Raw genomic sequence first — 21,387 nt, forward strand, 5'->3', positions numbered from 1 at the left:
TCGTCTAATGGCGAGAGAAACATACCGTGCAGTTAATTGAACGCTGTATACCATGACATTTCTTGAAATAACACATATGACAAAGGTTATGGAAGTGCACAATACATAACCTTTGTCATATGTGTTATTTAAGTGCACAATACATGCGTGAGCACGTGCCTTTCTGCCAGATTTTTTTTTTTTTTTAATGCACTGTTTTTTCTAGTCACGTTTCTTAAATATGTGTTATGGCAAAAAGTGCTTTTAACAGCAGTTGTGAAAATACAATTACTTTGTCAGTAACAATGCAGCTACGATCTCTCCTGCATGTTCGGTACATCATCTTTTCTAAAGAATTAAATATTTATCTGTCCACCTTGTTCATACTTGTTAAACTTTTTTTAACAGTTTATCTCATGTACACTCCATGGTATTCTTGTAATCTTACGCATTCTCAAATTAAATTGTGACAAGTTGATTTCAATAAATGACATTTGTCACCACAAAGTATACTTTTGACTCTCCAAAACAACGCCGGCCTAATCCTGCTTCTCAACCTTGGATTTATTGGACACTGCATAAACGGGATCCGATGATACCTCGGCCTCTGCAGCTGAGGAGGAGGTTGAGGGGACATCATCTCTGGAGGTTGATGGCGTGGGAGAAGGCGCGGCTTTGGTCTTCGCTTCCCCGTTCTCTAGAGCGGTTGCTGAAGACTGGAAGTACACATTGTCATTGTATTGGCTTTCTCGTCTGTACGATAGTTGCGAAGAAATACACATAGCAAAGCAAAGGGAGAGAGAGAGAGAGAGAGAGAGGTAGATAGATAGATAGATAGATAGATAGACAGATGGAGAGATATGAAGAGCCATTTGGAGGATGAGAACGGAGAGAAAAGCAATATGATGCATTTGGTGTGACAACGAGCATGACAAAGTGAAGGCGAAGAATATCGGCATGAGATGAATTATTTTTATTTTTTATAGCAGGAATGGAAAAGAGAGAAAATAGAAAATATAAGTATCATGTAGAGGAAATGAAAGAAAACGTAGAAAGTTCAAGCATATGACGCACAGGAAAATCATCATTACGATTGTAAACGGAAAATTCACAGGCAGAATAAGGATGGTGAGAAAAATTGCCATGTCATTGAAATGCCATGTTAAAGGAAATTAAGTGAAAGAAATAGAAAGCAAATATGGCAGCAACACAAGAATGGAAAACGATTGAATCATAAGATATTAAGGGAAAACAAATAACGTTATAAAGATAGCAAAGGCATGGAGAAGTATTATAAAGAAGCGAATTATGAGAGAGCACAGGAAAGAGAGATATACAGAAAGAGAGGGAGAGAAAGACATAATTACATTAGCTCAAGATACCAAGGAAGGCAGAAAGAAAGATAAACGGAGTAGAGGGGAGTAGAGGGGAGTAGAGGGTAGATAAGACGGAAAGGCGGACGAAAGATAAAGAAAACCACTTAACACGAATTGATCGACAATGCCCGAAACATTTTCTGGGTTTGATTACATCACAAGGTCCATTAAAAGATTTAGAAAAATAGATATCTGTCAAGAAGGCAAACGCCATACATTCAATTACAAATTACTCGTGTTTAATAATTCGTTAAAAAAGCACAAAATATCACCCGGCAAGGTACCGATCTATGTCACTTTTTTTAAAAATTCAAAATCTTGTGAGTCATTTGTTACATTTACATCATTTTTAAAGAGATTGAAACATCGGAAACAGTAACAAGAATTACAAGAAAAAAACAAACAAACAAACAAACCAATGTGTTCACGCGAGTATGACATATATGAGGTGGAAGTGTCGGTTCAAAACACAAGTGAACAATCCGAGACTTTTTTTTAAACTGTTTAAGGACGTAAACGTACGTTAAAACGTAGCTGATGCGCTTGGCTTCCGGCTTATGTTACACGAACTAAATTATATGAAAACATGAGTGAGTGTCGTGAAAATGACAAAAACAACAACAACAACAACAACAACAACAACAACAACAACAACAACAACAACAACAACTTATTGAAAGTGGGTGTTATAAGAAGGGACACACCTTAAAAAAAAAATAAATTCAAGAGATAGACAAAAAAAGCACAAAAGATTGAATACAGAAACAAATGGGCAATGATGGGATACCAGTGACTGAAGAATCACATGGTTTTTCTTTTTTTTTTCACTGCTAATATCTCAACAAAAAATGAGGTTAGCTCGTTTTGGAAACCCTGCATATGTTTCCCTATACATGCTATAAGCGCTTAAATGTGCCAGCGCCACACAAAGTCAGCGAAGTTGTTATCTGTAAACTTTTATTAGCCAGTATGCATCAATACATAACGTTTCAAAAACCTCCTTACATGATAAGAAACAAAGGCAGTTTTGAGGACAGCAAATCATTATCATTTTTTTTTTCGCTTGAGCAAAACTGTCCTACCTCACGTTGTTAAAGTCGTCACATTGCTTACCCCCCACAAAAAAAGAAAAAAAAAAAGGAAAGTACATAAGCACAACATTGTCCTCTTAAACTTTCCCTTTGTTGTTTGCACCCAGCATAGCTATCAGAGTACAAACTCGCTCCATTTTTTTTTTTGTTTTGTTGGAACTGTCATGGAAACATCAGAAACAAGGGGATACCGTGTGATAATCCCAAAACAACACATTCATAGCACCCTCCGTAAATAAGCAACACACATGGAAAGAAAGACTAACGGAAAGTGACAAAGGTGTTTTAATTCTAGTCCATGGGTTTTGCAGAATTCGATTTTACAGTAATTGCGCGTGACACCCAACACCCAACACCCAACAGTAAACGCACGATGACGTGGGCATGGTCAGTGGCAAGGAACATGCTCCTGTTTCTCGCAAATTTTAGTCCACGAACTAGATATGAACCATGTTTGTAAATTAAGCTATACTTCTTTGCATTCAGGCCATTAATGTTTAATCACCATCACCGGTGTTTGTGACTGAGTGCAATTTGCTCACCTGTCTTTGTGGTTATTGCTGCCATCCGTGGTGTCTGTTGTTTGATGTGAGGTTTGATCAAATTACGCAGCACGCGTGGGAACAATGAGAAAGGGAAAAGCACAATGTAGAAGATTGGTCTTTTTTTTTTTAAGTTTAACCTTTCTCTTTCTTGTGGTGGTTGTGTTGACATTGCTTTAACACACATATTCTTCTTTCAACAACTTGCATATTTTTTCTCTTTTTTTTTGTCTTTTGCATTCCACATACGCAAATGACATTTAAAAAAATCAGCATATTAAAAAAAAAAGAAACCCACACATAAACAAATACGAAGCAAGATTTCGCAATCTTTTATGAAAGCGTTTCAATGCAATTCTTTACTTACCAGTGGGTATGCATTTATATTACCTTTTCATAGATTATGGTGATCAGTGGTGTACGTTTCTGCTGCATGTTGTTAAAGTTACGTGCAAAATTGACAAGCACAAAAAACAATAAAAAACACGACAATTTTACATTTCGTCATTCTGTTTGAGCGGACTACTGCAATTAAGAACAAGTGTAGCAAAACACGAAAAAAAAAAAAGCCAACACAAAATAACCACTACAACTGTACAAGAAAAACATATTCCTCCGGCACTAAGCTTACTGTCGCGTGTAAATCACTTATCATTACCTAATCCATGTTTCAGCCCAGTATTGTTATTATCATTATTATTATTATTATTATTATTATTATTATTATTATTATTATTATCATCATTATTATTATCATTATTATCATTACTACTACTACTACTACTACTACTACTACTACTACTACTACTACGACTACTACTATAATCATTATTATAATAACAATCAGAACCTGGAACACTTTTGCGGCAAAAATCACCACCCTCTCCTCATTAGATCGGCAACTCTGGACATAGCTTGTATCTTAAATTGGAGAAAGATTAAGGGAGACTGGGTGAGTTTACTAAATCTGCACAATGTCATTAAATAGACCCTTCTCATTAGAGAGAAAAACCAGTAAATCTAATGTTCTAAGACCTGCTTCCAATCTAATAAATCAGTTATGCATTTAGCAATCAAGTGGCTTTAAAGAGTTCTGAAAAGAAACTAACATTATTTTGTATATGTCTTTCTGAAAGGTCAAATAAAAGGGAATTTTACCCCAACCTTATCAAACACAAAGAATATTCATGAAAAATTTAAATAAAAAGAAAAAGCATCAAATCTATAAAAAAATGTGGTTCTATCTATCTCTCTATCCTTGCCCTATATGTCATTTATTCTTAGAATAAAACATGATGAGAATAATAATGATGATGATAACAATAATAACAAAAATGATAATAGCAATAATAATAATTAGTGTTATTATTATTATCATTATCATTATTAATATCAACATTTTTTTTCCAGATATGACGTTTAATGAAAAAATACATACCGTGCGTCACCATTTCGAGCGTATCCATTGATCCAGTCTTTTTTGAACTGCAAAATATCAAGCAACACGGAAAAGATTGTTGAGTGTGTTTTTCCTTTTTTTTTTTCAATGAAACAGTATTCCCAAACTTAAGGTTCTAATATAATCGCCGATTTATGAGACAACAAAGATCAAAATTTGAATTTGTAGTGATAAGGGGCCGTCATCATCGACAACTAGCAGAGGCATTTAGCCTTTTTGAAGTTTTATAACTCTGGGACTTTGTCTTAAGTGATGCGGAGCGATAGTACATTAGAGAGAGAGAGGAAGAGAAAGAGAGAAAGAAGAAGAAATCAAGTTTGGAATAGAATTTTATATAACTAACATATAAACTATGAAAAAATAAAATATATAATACGTTATGAAATCTAAAATATTAGTGTTTCATAAGCGCCAGTGTATACATTGACACACATGCAACATTTCTCGAGATCCAAAAGTGTCCATAAACTATTTGAAAAAATTCCTGCGATATAGGAAATAGAATTTGACTTGAATTGAGTTGAATTGATAAAACACAACGAACGTTCATACGACATCTAATTTCTGACATTCCGGCCTTTTCATGCAGCGTACTGAAGAGTCGATACATTGTCTTTTTTTATCGCGGATAGAAGGCATATCACTATCAATTTTTGAAACGATAGCGTTGGCATAGAGTAAAACCATATAGACTGCGTTCAGAGTGCAGCTGTTGTTCATAGTGAACACGTGGATTTTCTCTTGTAGGCCTACTATTCACTGGCCGTTATGTCCTTTTTCCCCCCTTGGCGGCTACGTTTATGTACGATGATTTTGAATGACAAAAGAAGTGGCTGAATAAAGACATACATTGTATGAATACGTATTCATATAACAACATATCATATTAATATGTAAAGAGAAAAGACCTAACTCCATTCTTGTTAAATTGAGATATTTGCGATCGATGGAAACGTTTCATTTTGCTCCGTCTGATGATGATGGACTTACATTATATCATGTTACAAAAAGAGGTTAAACCTTTTTTGCGATTAAACTCTTCATAATAATTCATATCATAAACACCTACTCTTTTCTCAAGCAGTCTCTGATAAGGACGACGCAGAGGAGAAGGAAGCAGAAGGCGAGGAGCGTGACGACCACGATGACCCAGGGCTCCTCGATGGCTGTCTTCTCGGGACCCTGCACGGAGTAGTCGAAGCTGGGCCCGTTGTCTTCCTCGATCTGGCTCTCGTATTCGACGAGGAAGAGCTCCAGCTGGCCGGCGTCCAGGGCCGCGCTGGTGCCCGTTGGGTCGTTGGGGTCACTGATCCAAAAGGTGACAGCGACGTCGGAGCCCTGCTGGACGATGCTGGTGATCATGACATTGGATGGCCTGAAGAGAGAGAGAGAGAGAGAAAACAAAAAAGAGAGAAGAAAGCAGCTGTGAATATAAAGTAATATACCGGGTACATGTATACAATTATGCATAGTATACCCATACACGCACACTAATATAATCATAATGTCAATATATCTGTAAAAATATGAATATGTAATATACATATTTAAATGTAGAATTTGTGCATATATATACACGTTACAAGCATAATATGCATGATAAAGACAGGTAAGATGATAGAATGATTAATAATGCTCTGATTATTGGTGACCATCAATAATGGATAAAATATACATTTTCATTACATTTACAAGACATTTTCATCGCAGAAATACTGGCTGTACAAGGAGACATGATAAATGTTCTTTAGTTGTCTTCGAATCTGTGCAAGAAATCAATACTAATTCATGAAACTGCGATGAATGCTATCGTCTTCACATTGTATAATGAAAGAAAACCTGTTCAGAAAGGATGATTATATTCACAGGTGTGTGACCTTTACGTCACAACTGGGCTTTTTCAAGGCATTGAGGGCGCTGTCACTTACGAAAACTCTGTGCCACCCATATTTGCAAGACAATTCTCCTCGCTGAGTGCACAGAACACGTTCAGCTGGGTAGCGACGCTCTGGGTGAACCGCAGATAATCATCTATTGTCAACTGTAACACAACGCAATACAAAAATAAAATAAAATAACAACAAAACAAAACCTGTCATCAGTCTTTGACATTAATATTTTTCACCTAAGAATCTAATCCTTCTCCTCCTCCTACTTCTAATCATCATCATCATCCTCCCCGATATAAACATCATCATCATCAACACCATCATCAACACTTCCTCCTAATCATCATCATCCTCACCAACATAAACATCTTCATCAACACCAATATCAACATCATCATCAGCATCACCAATATAAATATCATCATCATCATTATCATCATAATCATCATTATCATCATAATCATCATTATCATAATCATCATAATCATCATCATAATCATCATCATTTTTTTTTTCATTTTGGGGAAAAATTCATCATCACCATCCTTAAAATTAAAGAGCGTCACATTATTGCATAGCTGTCAAAAACACAAAGTCCCCAAACTTTGCAATATTTGACGTTTATTTCAATTCAATTTAAATGATTTTATTTCCTTATAAAGTAATAAAGAGCAGTATACATGAGTACATATCATTTTTTAGGAACTTTGAATCACATACGTTTCAACAAAACATGGATACAATATTATAATGATATCAATTTTGGTTTTACTAACCTAACGTAGAGCTCGTCACTATTAAAAAGTCACCCTAAGACTTTTTCATAACATACTGCACTTGACTCGTGCAATTGAATATCTAACATTATAATTCACAGAACAAACCTAATTGAAATGAAAAAAAAAAACAAACAAACAAATAAACAAACTACATAAGGCAAAAGAAACATTTAAAACGAGATAAGTTGACTAGATACTCGCTGCAAATGAATTATGATTTCTCGAACAACAAGTCCATACTCTGTACTGTTATTCGCAGAAGATAAAACCGAAACGTTTTAGCATCCTTGCAAGCACATGTCAGGTGTTATGATATGTTGCAGGGCATGCGCTAGAAAAAAAGAAAAAAAGAAAAAAAAGGTACACTTACAGGTAATGAATGACGGTATCATACAGTTACAGCGCATGCGTAGGAAATGACACACACACGAGTAAAACATTACCTCAGCACACTCACCGTTTCTACTGTTGTATCATACAGGATGATTGTTACAGTGCCAATCAGCTCTCCCTCATTGTTAGCTGTATGGTGTCGTCAAGGGGGCAAAAGGGGAAAAACATGGGCAAAATGAGAAAACACACATACAAATTTCGTCAGCACTTTTACTTGAATTTTAACGTTGGTATATTGACCGTTAGGTTATCATGTTTATAGCATTATATTATACACCCAAACTGGGTATCATGTGTCATTTTATTTCATTCCGTGTCATTCATCTTTACTGAGAATTATGAAAGTAAATCTTAAAAATTAAAATGATATATGTGATCTTAAGCATTTCTAAGTGATTCCATCATCACATAGAGCCAAACAAAACCCTTCCAGTAACACCTTACTTGCAACCTAATAAGGAATATTCTTGAAGTTATAACTGAAAATATCCTCTAATGAACGCATTACATGTATCACATGAATTTTGTTAAATTTACGTTTTTGCAATTATTACAAATATATTCTGCTTATACATTGCATACAATTTTCTCTGTTTATTTTATGGAAATGATGATAGATATGAAATTGAATCTGAATTTGAATTTGAACATGCGTAATATGACATGAGATATAATATAAAACAACATCATAGATATGACACACCAAACTGAGCAAAATCACTTTCCTCTGCCTATTCACAGAAGCAATATACACAATGACGTTGATGTGAATAGAGAGAGACTCATTGTTTGAGATTGCCTAAAGGCAAAGGTGATCAGTTAAATTGTTTCCTCTTTTCTTTTTCTCTCATTTTCTTACTTACAGGGTGTATCTTTTATTAGCTATTCATAATTACTCTTTTTCTTTCTCTCCCTCGTTCGTTCACACTCTCTTTGATCTTTTCATGCTGATGTATTGTGATATCTACTCATAATTGTCACCAATTTCAAACTTCAGATCTCCCGAAAAGAAACACAAAGCCCCTACCTTCGACGGCTTCGTAGGACAGCGAGAAACCCGAGGCAGTCTCCGACTCGTCGGAGAAGAACCTCAGCCACATCTGGTTCGACGTGGACATCAGCGGCTCGGCGGGAACCTCCGACCCGGTCAACCAGGCGAGGACGTTCTCGTCAGCGTTCGGACCAGACCCAACGACCAAGAAGTCTTGGCTGAAATTTGAAATTTGTTTGGCAATTTTAAAAACATTGTTTGAATAAGGTATAAACGTCTTTTACTATGTACTTCTGAGCACTTAACTTTTACTAGTATGAATCCCACTAGTTTTCTTTTACAGTCAAAAACGCACGAACACAGAAAATTGTATAGTATAATGCTTTTCATGACCAAACAAGTAAATAGATAAATAAAGAAATCACGCTTTGATTTCGCACTTGGTAAGACGAGCCTAACCTCTTTAATGTATGAGATGTATTTCATATCTTTGGCAAAATGATTCAATATCCTGTTGAACATAACGTAAAAATGACTGCTGTAAAAAAAAACAAAAAAAAAACGGCAAAATAAAAGGAAATATTATTGTGACAATATCATCTTACGATAGGAATTTTGAGAGCTATATCTATAAACATACATTCACAAAAACAAAAAACAAACAAAAATACATACTATATACAAGCAGGCAGGCAAGCATACAGAAGAGAGCTGGGAAATAAAGAAAAAAAGCAACTGAAAAGGACTTCTAGATGGCTATCTTTATTCTTATCTTGGTACCTACCCAATAGATGACTGTTAATAACCATAAGACCCATATTTTAAACGCCTTATTTCATATACAATTGTGTTTCTCTCTGAAAGATCACACGTTTTCCAGCCAGAGAATGGCAGGTAAGGCTTCATGCACATCTGAAACACAATGGAAGATAAGAATAAAGGCAGAAAAAGAAGAAAGTAGGAAAGAGACGATAAATCAGAAAGGGAAAAGAGGTGCAAAGGGATGCTGTCTACACCATCAATTGTCAATCTGAGCACCGTTTCATGAAAGGTGTCAGGCCTGACAAGTTGTCATGCTGACAATTCCAGTTAAACCCTTGGTTCTGATTGGCTGAGAAGCTATGGTCACTAACTGTAACTTTGGTGATTGTCAGAGACTGACAACTTGTCAGGGCTGACAACTTTCATAGAACGGTGGCCAGAAAAGTAAAAGGAGGAACAAGAGGATACCACCGACCTCTCTTCCAGATCCATCGTCTCCACAGTGAGCTTCACCATCTGGGATGTCTCCGGCAGGGTGATGGTGTAGAGGCAGTCCTGGTTGTTGGAGTACGGATCGGGGTAGTTGGGGGAGATGATAAAACCAGACTCCTGGAGGAATTCCGTGTTACCACACTCTCCGCCTATCGATAGAACATTAGTTTTTATTTTTGGTGTATTTTGTTCTGTTTTTGGTTTGTTTCCTTTGTGTATATTTTTGTTGATACCACAACTCACAGATGCATACAGGATCCGCGTACTCATACGTGCATTCCATTAACAAGCAGAAACTGTGACTGAAAAGAGACTGTTCGTTCTATCGTTTCTTTTGTTTCTTTTTTTTGATACACTTACTACATCTGTCCGTATCGAGGTAATTACTCCCAGAGGGCAATTACCCCGGGCTAAATACTGGTAAGTGGTAAGGTTAGAGTAAAGATTACGGTTAGTGTTAGGTTTAGGGTTAAGAGTTTGGGTTAGGGTTAGGATTAGGTTCAGGATTAGGATTAGGATTAGGTTCAGGATTAGGATTAGGATTAGGACCAGGGGAAGGGTCCGGGGTAATTGCCCAGGGGGTAATTGCCCTAGACCCCATTTGTCACTTGAGAACTTATGGGTCAAATGATTTAAAAACACGGTATTTTCCTTGTTTAGATAAATGCAGTACAATGTGTATTTGCATCATTTTTTTTTTTTTCATTTCAAACTCTGTAGGTAGTACTTGAAAATGAAAATGTGTATAAATACTTACTGGCCGGTGTGTCGATGCGCGCCGAGCCGCTGGCAGTCGGCAGCTCTTCCGCAGAGGTGACGGCCGCGATGTTGAACACGTAAACGGTGTTGGCGTCCAGGTTCTTGACGATGGCAGAGTTGGTCTCGCCACCTTCCACGTCGAAGCTGTCACCCTCGCCTTCCTCTGCCTCGGCGATGGTGATGTAGATCCGGTAGCCGATGACCTCGCAGTTGGCGTCCGATGGTCGCCACTGAAGCTCGACGGTATGCGGGTCGACCGCCTCGCCGCGCAGGAGAGTTGGGTTTTGGTCGAGGCGCTCCCAGTCTGGAGATGAAATGTGTACGTGCACGGGCGGGAAGAAAACAAACAGAGTCGTCACTGTCCGGCAGTGCTTGTTTCATAAAAAAGCTTTGCATTTATTTTAAGTTACCATAACTTATGCCATTGTGGTTATGATTCAAATTCCATATACTTCCGTCTGACTGTTGCTGCAGCTGCCATAGCAACTTCAATAATTATGCCTAATATGTGATCTACTGTAAGTAGCCTTATGAAACAATGCCAAGGTGTTGACAATGCTATGCTACAGGCGAAGAAAATTCGGTTGCAGTGGAGTTCAATTGCGACTTTTGCATAATGGAAACACACTAGCTGGCTCAGTGGTATCCAACACAAATATCTGACTGGGTTATTTTTGATCATGGATACCATCCAAGTAGACTCCCCAGAGAGGTAATCCCTTTCATGGATGTGGTAGACACCTATACACGCGCTTCTATCATATCCAAATAAAACGCTACACTTCAAGGCAACAGGGAGGACAGGGTGGTTATCTCCATGATATTAAGCTTGTCAATTCCCATCCAAGTCGTATACCATGTTGCAAAAAGCAAGGTTTTTTGGTTTTCAGGATTAAGAAAGCAGGATGGTCGTTCAGATCTTCATTGATGACAGGAATTCAGAAAGATTTCCTGCTAATGTGACCTGCCTCACTCACCATGATGGTGCAACCTGTCCAAGCTTTAGTCACACCCTTCAAAAGTAAACTATACCGGATATTCAGCTACTAGTATTAACCCTTTCATGGACAGTTACCTCAACAGACAACTCACATTATGTAAAAACCAGTTCGCCCCTCGGCTGTGGCAGGGATAACTCACCCTTTGGTGTGACTTCACAGATGTACTGGCTCTCGCGGGAGCACTCCCAGTCGTACCAGGTGCCGGCGTTGCTCATGGAGACGCAGTCCTGGGTCCCCTGCAGATCGTTGGGCTGGCCCACGGCCCAGTAATTCCTGACCCAAATTGCGGGGTTCTGGCAGTCCACCCAGCGGAAGCTGTCCTCCGTTCCCTTGTCGTACAATCCTGTGATGACATTGATAAAGTGTGATCTCATCAACCAATAGCCTCTTGCCGGCCGTGATACTGATATCATGATATCACGTGGGTTTGTATGCACGTCATAGTCGGCTCCCAAATGTGACGAGTTAAAGACACGGCAGCGTAGGGATTCGTGTTATGGTAAGGTTGGTCCTATTTGGATATATTCAAGAATCCCTTTAACGAATTGTGTACAGCTTTACCACTGATCTTTATATAAGTGCACACACACCCAAAGAATCTCAACTGGAGTCGAACGTTACCGAGGAGCATACGCTTTGATAGCAATTTATTGTATTGCAGCAGGCTGCTTTAGTCGTTGTTTTCGCATGTACCCCGGATGGAAGCGAATGCATATCGATCTAATCGAGTCACGCTTCTCTCGCCAAGTTACAAACTCGTACAAGTAGCCATTTTGTTTTCAGGGTGAGCTCTAGTCTACTGTTAGGCTCTGAATGCATCCAAACAATTGACTGTCGTAGGGAGACATTGTGAACTAAACGTCATGTTGAAAGGAAATACGATGCAGCATTTAGGTGACTTTAATAGCCAAAATATATGCATCATTCCTCTTTTGGTAAGCTGAATACATCTGCTATTTTAAAGCGTTGACGTTTATACTGACGTTTTAATAATAGATGTTCAACCTTCTTTAAGTTTTTTTTTAATGATAGATAAGGAAATCAGGAATATTATCTAAATTGACGTCATTGTTTTTTTGCTTTTGCAATCATGCAGAAGTGTATTTTATCACCTTTCATTTTGGTGGTTGCGCATTTTCTCAGACTTCCATCATTTTGTACAAAACGTACATCGGTAGATTAAGGTAACTGAGTACTCCTCAGGATCGCTAAGTATTGCTCAAATCATAATGGGTCATGTAGCAATTACTTATAATATATATACTTATATACTTATAATATCCTTCCTTTTGTTGATTAATCCAATGAGCTTAATATACCTATCCAGTAATCGCCCTGTTCAACATTGCTCAGGATGTAGTTGTACTCTTCCTCGGTCTCCATGACAACCAGGTCACCATCGGTGATCGCCTGGCAGTCGGCGCGGGCGTCGTCCCACGAGCGACTCTCCGTGACCACCTTGTAGCAGCCGTAGTTGTAGCCAGGCGCCCAACCGGGCTCACACAGCTCTGTGCGAAAAGAATTAGATACATTTAGGTCGACGATGCTAGGGAGATTGCTGATTGATTGATTGATTGGTTGATTGATTGGATGATTGATTGATTGATTGATTGATTGATCGATCGATTGATCTATCTATTCATTTGTCTATTTATTTATCTATCTATCTATTCATCTACCTATCTACCTATCTATTTATCTACCTATCTTTTCATCTATTTTGCTATCTATCCATCTATCCTTTTATGTACCCACCTATCTTTCTATCTCCATCATTGTATTCATGTAATTGTCTATTTGTTTATCTATTGATCGATCTATCCGTCTATCTATCCATCTATCTGTTTATCTTTTCATCTATTTAGCTAGGCGTGTATGTATCTCTTTTTATATATCCAGCTATCTTTCAATCTCCATCATTGTATCCTCGCAATTGTCTATTAGACTACCTACCTATCTATCTATCTATCTATCTATCTATCTATCTCTATCTATCCTTCTATATTTGTATGTACCACTGCTGTCTTTCTATTTCCATCAACATATCCATATTGTTATCTATCTTCCTGTCTATCTGTTTCTTTCTATGTAGCAATGTTTATGTATAACTTTCCCCATGCTCTCCCTGTCTTACCTTCCAAAGGCGGGGTAGTGACAGTAGTTGTCTGAGCACTCTGTACCGGACCTGACGACAGGACCGCCGAAAGGGAGAAATTGTACATGGTCCCATCTTCCAATTCACCAATGGTCAACGTTGACGAATCAGCGCCCTCTACGTCAATGACGGTCGGCTCGTCGAGACGCTGATCCTGGAAGGTGACGCGGTAGGCGACGACGTCACAGCTGTAACGTGCGGACGGTTGCCAGGTGAGGGTCACCGTGTTCGGGTCGACGGCTGTACCGCGGAACAGCTGTGGGTTGGCCTGTCTTGGATTGTAACCTGAAAAATTCACCAGAACAATGAAGGTGATTCGGTTATCGTTGCGCTGAATGGAAAGTATAGTGGTCTGATGAGTGAGAGTCTAGGATACGAGCCTTACCATGCATGGGACTTGTTACCAGCCTCTTCCTTGATGAGCTGCTGTGCCTAATGGAATAACCCACTGATTCTCAACAGTGAGGCCGGTAGATCAAGGCCCCACGGCAGCACCGACTGTGGCCTTAGGCAAGACGCTTTAACTTGCTCTAAAACACTTAAGTGACTAATTTTTTTCTTAGTGGTTACGTAAAATGAATAACTCACCGACTTGTTCCCATAGGTGAAGACTCCTTATCCCTTACGATCCTCCTTTTCAGGAACGTAAAGAATGACACCTAACAAAATACTGAATCTCGAGACCTCGGAATGTCTGCATTTTTGTCGTAATTGTAATCTAATGACGATTTCCTATTATACGCGTCAAATGATTACGATAGAGGAGGAAGAAAAAGATCTAAATAGGAACTGGTAGCATTTAATTACCTTTTTCCCAGACCTCGCAGATGTACATCATGGTGCGATCGCACTCCCAGTCGTTGAACATGCCCGAGTTGACAACTTGGCCACAGTCCTGTTTGCCGTTCAAGTCGTTGGGCTGACCAGCGGCCCAGTTCGTCTCCACGAACGTGGTGTCGGCCACGCAGTCCACCCAGCTCCACGTTCCTTCTCTAGCCTTGTCGTACAGTCCTTACATTGGAAATGTTCCACAACAACAACAACAACAACAACAACAACAACAACGACAAAAACAGTACAAACAACAAACAAAAACAAATAAATACAAAATAAAACAAATGCATCAGAATTCAAAGGGAAACATAAAAAAGGAGTAACAGGACGATTGGTACCATCAAATGAATAGAGATCAAGAATCGAGAAGATACGACACTTGTCTAATTATCAGGAGTTGGTTGGTTCGGAATCCAACCCGAGTTTGTAGGCCTTCGGGTTTTGTTTTTCTTCTTCATCATAGCTACCAAAAACACAGTGAATAATCGATACTTATTTACGTCGATGAAGAGCAATTTGACAATTATTTGGAAGAATCGACACATTTCATACATTCAATCAATTCGATTCAATTCAAATAATTTAATTTCCATATGAAGGGTAATAGAATAGGGTAATATACACAAGGTTTACATGATAATTACATTACAGTTATCGCGGCAGCGGAATAAGATGTGACTGATGCTACCTCAATTATTCATTAAGCTAATAATGGAAATACGCTCTAACGTCACAATTTGTACTAAGGGTGAGATCGATATGATTTAATTTAATTTAATTTAATTCAAGTCAATTCATTTATTTCCATTCTATTTTTTTTTTCAGCAAAACATAACACAGAATAAATCAGAAATTATATCAAAAGCTTGAATTCAACTTTGCATAATGCTTAAAAAGAAACATGCTTTAAAAGAAGATTGATCACGGAAATTGACATAAAACAACAATCAGTTTAATATGATGATTAGCTAAGCCTAAACGCAATGCAGATGTTATAGAGTGAAGGGAAGGGATGGTAAACGGGGTTGTATTGTAAAGGAAATAGGGAGCTTTAGGTTTTCGGGATAGGGACGTTCAGAGGGAAAAAAAAAACTTATTTTGATCATGCGCAGATCGCGTATCAAAGTCGATCTGTCTATCGCTTGCGCGCCTGAGTTTTCATGACGGGTTCTGGGCTATTTTTACGTCCGCTCAATTCACGACGTAGAGAGCTTCTTCATGCACCGATGATGATAATGGGGAGTCATTTGATCTTTTATAGGTTGCGTCTCTGCGTAATCTAAAGCTACTTTTCAGCACGACGCAGGGAAGAGGAGAACGTCCAGCTCAAGCGTCGTCTCAAACGTCCGCGCCGCAAATTTAAACCTCCCTATTAAGTGAAATAAGACAACCCACCTATCCAGAAGTCGTTGCCACCGGTCGCGTTGAGGATGTAGTCGTTTTCTTCCTCCGTTTCGATGATGACCAGGTCGCCATTCGAGACCGACATGCAGTCGTTACGAGCCATGTCCCAAGTCTCTAGCGTGTAGCCGACCTTGTAGCAGTGATCGTCGAAACCAACAAACCAGCCATCCTCACACGGATCTACAACAGAGAGTAATCTTTATGTTAGTATTTACTTCTTCTTCATCTTTTTTCTTCTTCCATCATAATGGATAAAGAAAGATGATATATGACTCTGATGCTGAATCAGTAGTAATGGTAGTAGTGGTAGTTGTAGTGGTAGTAGTAGTAGTAATAGTAGTGGTAGTAGTAGTAGTAGTAGTAGTAGTAGTAGTAGTAGTAGTAGTAGTAATAGTAGTAGTAGTAATAGTAGTGGTAGTAGTAGTAGCAGCAGCAGTAGTAGTAGTAGAAGTAGTAGTTGTAGTAGTTGTAGAAGTAGTAGAAGTCGGGATCTTATGGTAACTGAATCTTAGTTTACCACTAAACGCTAGCCTTTGCAGTCTAATCATAGGAAAGCACAAAGAAATGTTGATGGACGGAAGTTGTTGTTATTGCTTTTTTTTAATAGTTATTGCGCCTAATACAACTATGGCTAGAATCATTATTTTAAAAAGTTTGCGTAGGAAAGTCCTTGGGGGAACAAAAACAACAACAACAACAACAACAACATCAACAACAACAACACCAACAACAACATTTGCAACAACAGCAATTGCAACAGCAACAACAGCCCCGCCAGCAGCAGCACAACAATGACAACAACAACAGTCATCGTCTGTCGACCTACAAGTACATGAATTCCCGCCAAGGCTTTAATTTTTCTTTTTTTCTTTTTAAACCAAAGCCCGCCCTCTATTTTGGCTCCTTACTCTCTGGAGGTTGCGTGGTGACAGTGGCAGTCAATACAGGGCTGGTGACGTTGCTGGGTGCCGACAGAGTGAGCGTCCGCAGGGTGAACTGGTACTGCGTGTCGGGCTGGAGGTCCGTAATCAGCTGCCGGCTGGTGTCGCCTCCAGGGACGTCGACAATCTTGAGACCGTCGTTGTTATACGTGATGCTAACGAAGATGACCACGAAACAAAAAAAAAAAATCAAAAACATGAAACACTTCACGTAGTGTTAAGATTTATTTCTTGTGCCCCTATGGAAGCAAGGTTTGCCTGTGAATAATTAACTTTGGGCTCGACTAGGTCCACTCCACTTTAACTCTCAATGAGCACAAAATGAACCATTCATATCCTATAAATAACTTGTGCTAACCATGCATGTCAGGAATATTGTATGTGTCCTGGAATAGAATGAAAACTACGAAAATACAGGAGTGAAATTATAATCTATATTATGAATGAATGAAAACAGACAGACGCTATCCATCTCAACTTGTCATCTACTTAAAATCACTGACGTGGTACACTTTCTTCCTAAACATCGGCAATAAGACACAGCTACGACATGAAAGATCCACAATACAAAAATATCCACTCATATGATATCTGAATATCATTATTAATTCATAGCTACAATCATCATAAACAATGTAATGAAGAAGTAAATTATTTCATACTATGATTTATTTCCTTAATCATGATTTTTTTTTTCGGTCAATCACGCATAAACTCGATGACTTTCATCTACCTGTAACCGCTGACGTCACAATTGTAGTCCGATGGTCTCCATGCCAACAGTATAGACGTTGGGCTGGTGGCCGTTCCGATGAACAGAGATGGATATATGTCTTCTGGAGTGAAGTCTGTGAGCCAAGCATTGACAGAAAATCGTTAACATAATTCTAAAAGTAGGCACTACGATAATACACAGCACATCGACAGGTCTTCGACGCTTGAATCAACATTCGATTTCCCAAATAGTATGTTTCTGCAGACAAAGATTTACCAACATGATGAAAAAATTAGAAGGTAAAAAAACATGTGAAGGCTTTGTAGGAATTCAATTAATATGTGACAATGGAAATGTTGGAAGCAAACAAGAACTTCTGCAGGTATTAAATAAAAAGCCATTGCAAAGAATATGAAAATAAATCACATTTCGTAAATGGAGGAACGTTTATCCAATCCATCGTGCAATTTAAGTCGGACACGAATCTGACATTATGTTCAAATCCGACCTAAGGGGAATGTGTCAAAATGACAAATGGAAAAGCTTGCATAGTTCTGCGTTCACTAAACGGAACTCATGCTGATATAGAATGAGATCGAAATCGGGGATTATCTGTGCAATTAAAAAAAAAAAATTGCTTATACAATGTAAGTTCGTGGCCCGTGATCTGTTGTCCCTCCAATCAGTTAATCCCCAAATCTGGGGGGGGGGGGGTATTCTCACTCAGTATCAAGATGAGTGAGAGCAGCTTTAAGTTTTAAATCCTACCTTTAACGGTGATCTCACAGACAAAGGGTAGCGCCCTCTCACACGCCCTGTCGTTAAATTTAGCATTGTCCTGTAGCTGGCCGCAGTTCTCGCTGCCGTCCACGTCGGACGGCTGACCGACGTCCCATTGAGCTTGCCCCCAAAGGGATAGGTCCGAGCAGTCCACCCAGCGGTATGACCCTTCATCCGCCTTGTCGTACAAACCTGTCAGTCACACAGGGAGAAGATATGAATGATCAATCTTTCACTTGCTGTCTGTTCTGTCTTAAAGGCATAATTTACCATTTGCAGATGAAACAATAACTCAGCTTTAGTGCTTAGAACAGTCGATGGAATGTGAGTTGGGGATGGAAATATCCGGTGTACAAAAGTTAATCAGTACAATCAATGTGAAGTATTGTTAAATATACAAAATGTGAACAACAGTTATAGTATTTTATTTTTTTCTAGACTAAACCATCTACAGTTACCATTTCGGTTACGGTTTAGTGAGAAAAATAGTGACATCTTCCTATATTTTAGGCATTATTGCAAAATTTCTATATGATATGATGTTTTGTGATACCACTGACCTACACATTAGCATCAAATGTGATAACTCGAACATTTTTTTTTTAAATCACTGCTCCCAATGGTTAACAGTACCTTTAAAAGAAGACTGTGCATAATCATGCATAATCAGGTCTTCAAATGACATGTAAATGTGACCGGCAATTTGCAGAGGCCATGTACGGTATTTCAAGACATGTAAATGTGACCGGCGATTTGCAGAGGCCATGTACGGTATTTCAGGATAATGTGATTATGATGGATTACAGTGCTAATGCTGAAAGTACCAAGAGGACCCTTGCTCGAGACACGATCCTTTTATTTTTGTTCTGTGAATCTTCAATGTGAGTTGTCTAAGTGTGAACAATAATATCGTCGTTATCATACTTTGATCACCATTGGACGACGCTGAGTTTGATTTCATCATTATAACAGTGTAGCCTTTCGAAGGGCAAGTTTAACATGCACTGTACCAGCTGAAAACAGTCTGAATAATTATTCGAATAAGAATACAACATTTGGCAAATTCATGTGAAAGTCTGTGACCATCTATTGATAACTTTCAGTAGACGTTCTTGGAGAGTTTGCAGAAGACTAGCGGTATCTATTAAAGAAGACATCAGGCCTGTGAGCTTTTCATTGCCCTTCTTCTTCTTCTTCTTCTTCTTCTTCTTCTTCTTCTTCTTCTTCTTCTTCTTCTTCTTCTTCTTCTTCGTCACCACCACCATCATCGTCATCATCATCATCATCGTCATCATCATCATCACCATCCTCTTCGTCTAAGCTCCTACTCCCTACTCACCGATCCACCAGTCGTAGCCGCCGAAGCCGTGCTCGACGAAGTAGTTCATCTCGTCTTCCGTGTCGACAATGGCCAGGTCACCGTTGGGAGCGGTCATGCACTCCTGTCTTGCGTCGTCCCAGTTCCTGGCCTCGGTCACGAAGCGGTAGCACCCGTAGTCGTAGCCGAGCTCGTATCCGGGAGGGCAGATGGCTGTTAAAAGGTAGAGTAAAGGCAAGAAATATTGATCTCTAAAAATGTACATTCATGCGTATGGGTTTCCCACAGGCTCGCAATGAAGGTAAATTTTTACGTTTAAATTTATGTTGTATAAAGTCAACGATAGAGCCGGTATGGATTCTTAAAAAGTAACAAAATGCACCAAAAACGGAACATTCAACAAAGTTCAAAATGTCAGTATTATAGGACACAATGATAACAATAGGAGGATGCTTTTGCATACATTATTTCTGGGAATGCTAGGATTGAAAAATATTTTTTGTTTTGTTTTTAATTTTGAGATTTAACATTACGTAACCGGATCAATCTTATCCTTTCCCGCTAAAGCAAACATACGAAGTGAATTACTACAAGTTCAAGTTCAAGTTCAAGTTCAAGTTCAAGTTCATATTTATTCGTTTTTTCCACAATATACAAACATAAATCTCACTTTCGTAAGTGACAAAAACAATGCATACAATTGTACAGAGAAGACAACAATAATAGGAAAAAAAAAAGAACTAACAGTAGCGATACATTGCAATAGTTGCTAAGATAACGAAAGTGAAATAGTTTTCAATTTGTGCACTGTGTGAAAAAACGGAGGGACCCACTAAAAAGACAGAGCTTGTAGAGTGTGGGCCCCTCTTGTATTAGAAGCCCGATGTAAAAATTGAATTGAATTGAACTACATGTAATTTAATGAGGACAAGATGATGATTTCTTGAGCAAAATCATTCTAGGGATTGAAGGGGTGATATGACTAATGTAGAGTTAAAAAAAAAATGATACTAACAATTGAGTGAAGCCACTTACTAGACTCGTTGAAGGTCAACACGAGAATTTGGCCAATTGGTGGCAGCATTCCCTGGGCTGTGTAAGGAGCAATGGAGACCACGTAAAGTGTGTCCGGCCGCAGACCCGTTATAGTTCCCTGGACCCGGATCGAGCCCGGGACGTCGACAACAACGTCGTCGGTGATGCCCCCGTCAGAGGCGATCAGGTAGTAACCCAGCAGGTTGCAGATCGACATGCTGGGCTGCCAGGTGGCCGAGATGGTTAAGGCCGAGGTGGCCTGAGCAGTGAACTGAGTTGGGTACTGATCCTCGTCCGTGAAGCCTTCGAATACACAAACATAAAACGAAAATAAAGATGAGCAAACGAAACGGCGTCATTAAACTATGATTATGAACAATAACTGAGACATTTAACAAGCTCTATAGAACTATTAATTCTATATAATTTACTAAAATAATTAGCTCGAATGGTAGAGGAAATTAAATCCTTGGGGGATTTTTTAATTCAAATCCATTTAGAAGATACATTGACAAAAAGTTGGGTTGATATCGAAGTCATGTTTGGTTTGATTCAGTGTTACCAATAGATTTTTAACGGAAAAAGAAAACACAGTTGCGGTATTTCTAAAGAATATAAGAGTGCGCTCTTCAATGCTCTCATAAAAAGATGCCCCACGTAACCAGTAACAGAAGACAAATAATCCCGATTAT

General features: G+C 38.7%; 1 protein-coding gene across 1 annotated transcript in view; it reads right to left on the reverse strand.

The window, feature by feature from the left end:
• Positions 1 to 518: 518 nt before the first annotated feature.
• Positions 519 to 21,387, reverse strand: part of LOC140245598 (uncharacterized) — a 68,911-nt gene continuing 48,042 nt past the window's right edge. Inside the window, exons 47-64 of the mRNA XM_072325162.1 lie at positions 20,696 to 20,998; positions 19,682 to 19,873; positions 18,331 to 18,534; positions 17,581 to 17,695; positions 16,815 to 17,002; positions 15,898 to 16,086; positions 14,476 to 14,679; positions 13,648 to 13,953; positions 12,833 to 13,021; positions 11,653 to 11,856; positions 10,511 to 10,816; positions 9,737 to 9,902; positions 8,536 to 8,717; positions 7,573 to 7,637; positions 6,376 to 6,488; positions 5,517 to 5,822; positions 4,427 to 4,473; positions 519 to 766 (exon numbers count right to left, since the gene is read on the reverse strand). Of these exons, the coding sequence (XP_072181263.1) occupies positions 519 to 766; positions 4,427 to 4,473; positions 5,517 to 5,822; positions 6,376 to 6,488; positions 7,573 to 7,637; positions 8,536 to 8,717; positions 9,737 to 9,902; positions 10,511 to 10,816; positions 11,653 to 11,856; positions 12,833 to 13,021; positions 13,648 to 13,953; positions 14,476 to 14,679; positions 15,898 to 16,086; positions 16,815 to 17,002; positions 17,581 to 17,695; positions 18,331 to 18,534; positions 19,682 to 19,873; positions 20,696 to 20,998 (3,527 nt within the window). The remainder of the gene's footprint in view (positions 767 to 4,426; positions 4,474 to 5,516; positions 5,823 to 6,375; positions 6,489 to 7,572; positions 7,638 to 8,535; positions 8,718 to 9,736; positions 9,903 to 10,510; positions 10,817 to 11,652; positions 11,857 to 12,832; positions 13,022 to 13,647; positions 13,954 to 14,475; positions 14,680 to 15,897; positions 16,087 to 16,814; positions 17,003 to 17,580; positions 17,696 to 18,330; positions 18,535 to 19,681; positions 19,874 to 20,695; positions 20,999 to 21,387) is intronic.

The sequence above is a fragment of the Diadema setosum genome, chromosome 22 (genome assembly GCF_964275005.1).
Source record: "Diadema setosum chromosome 22, eeDiaSeto1, whole genome shotgun sequence".
In the NCBI taxonomy this organism is placed as follows: Eukaryota; Metazoa; Echinodermata; class Echinoidea; order Diadematoida; family Diadematidae; genus Diadema; species Diadema setosum.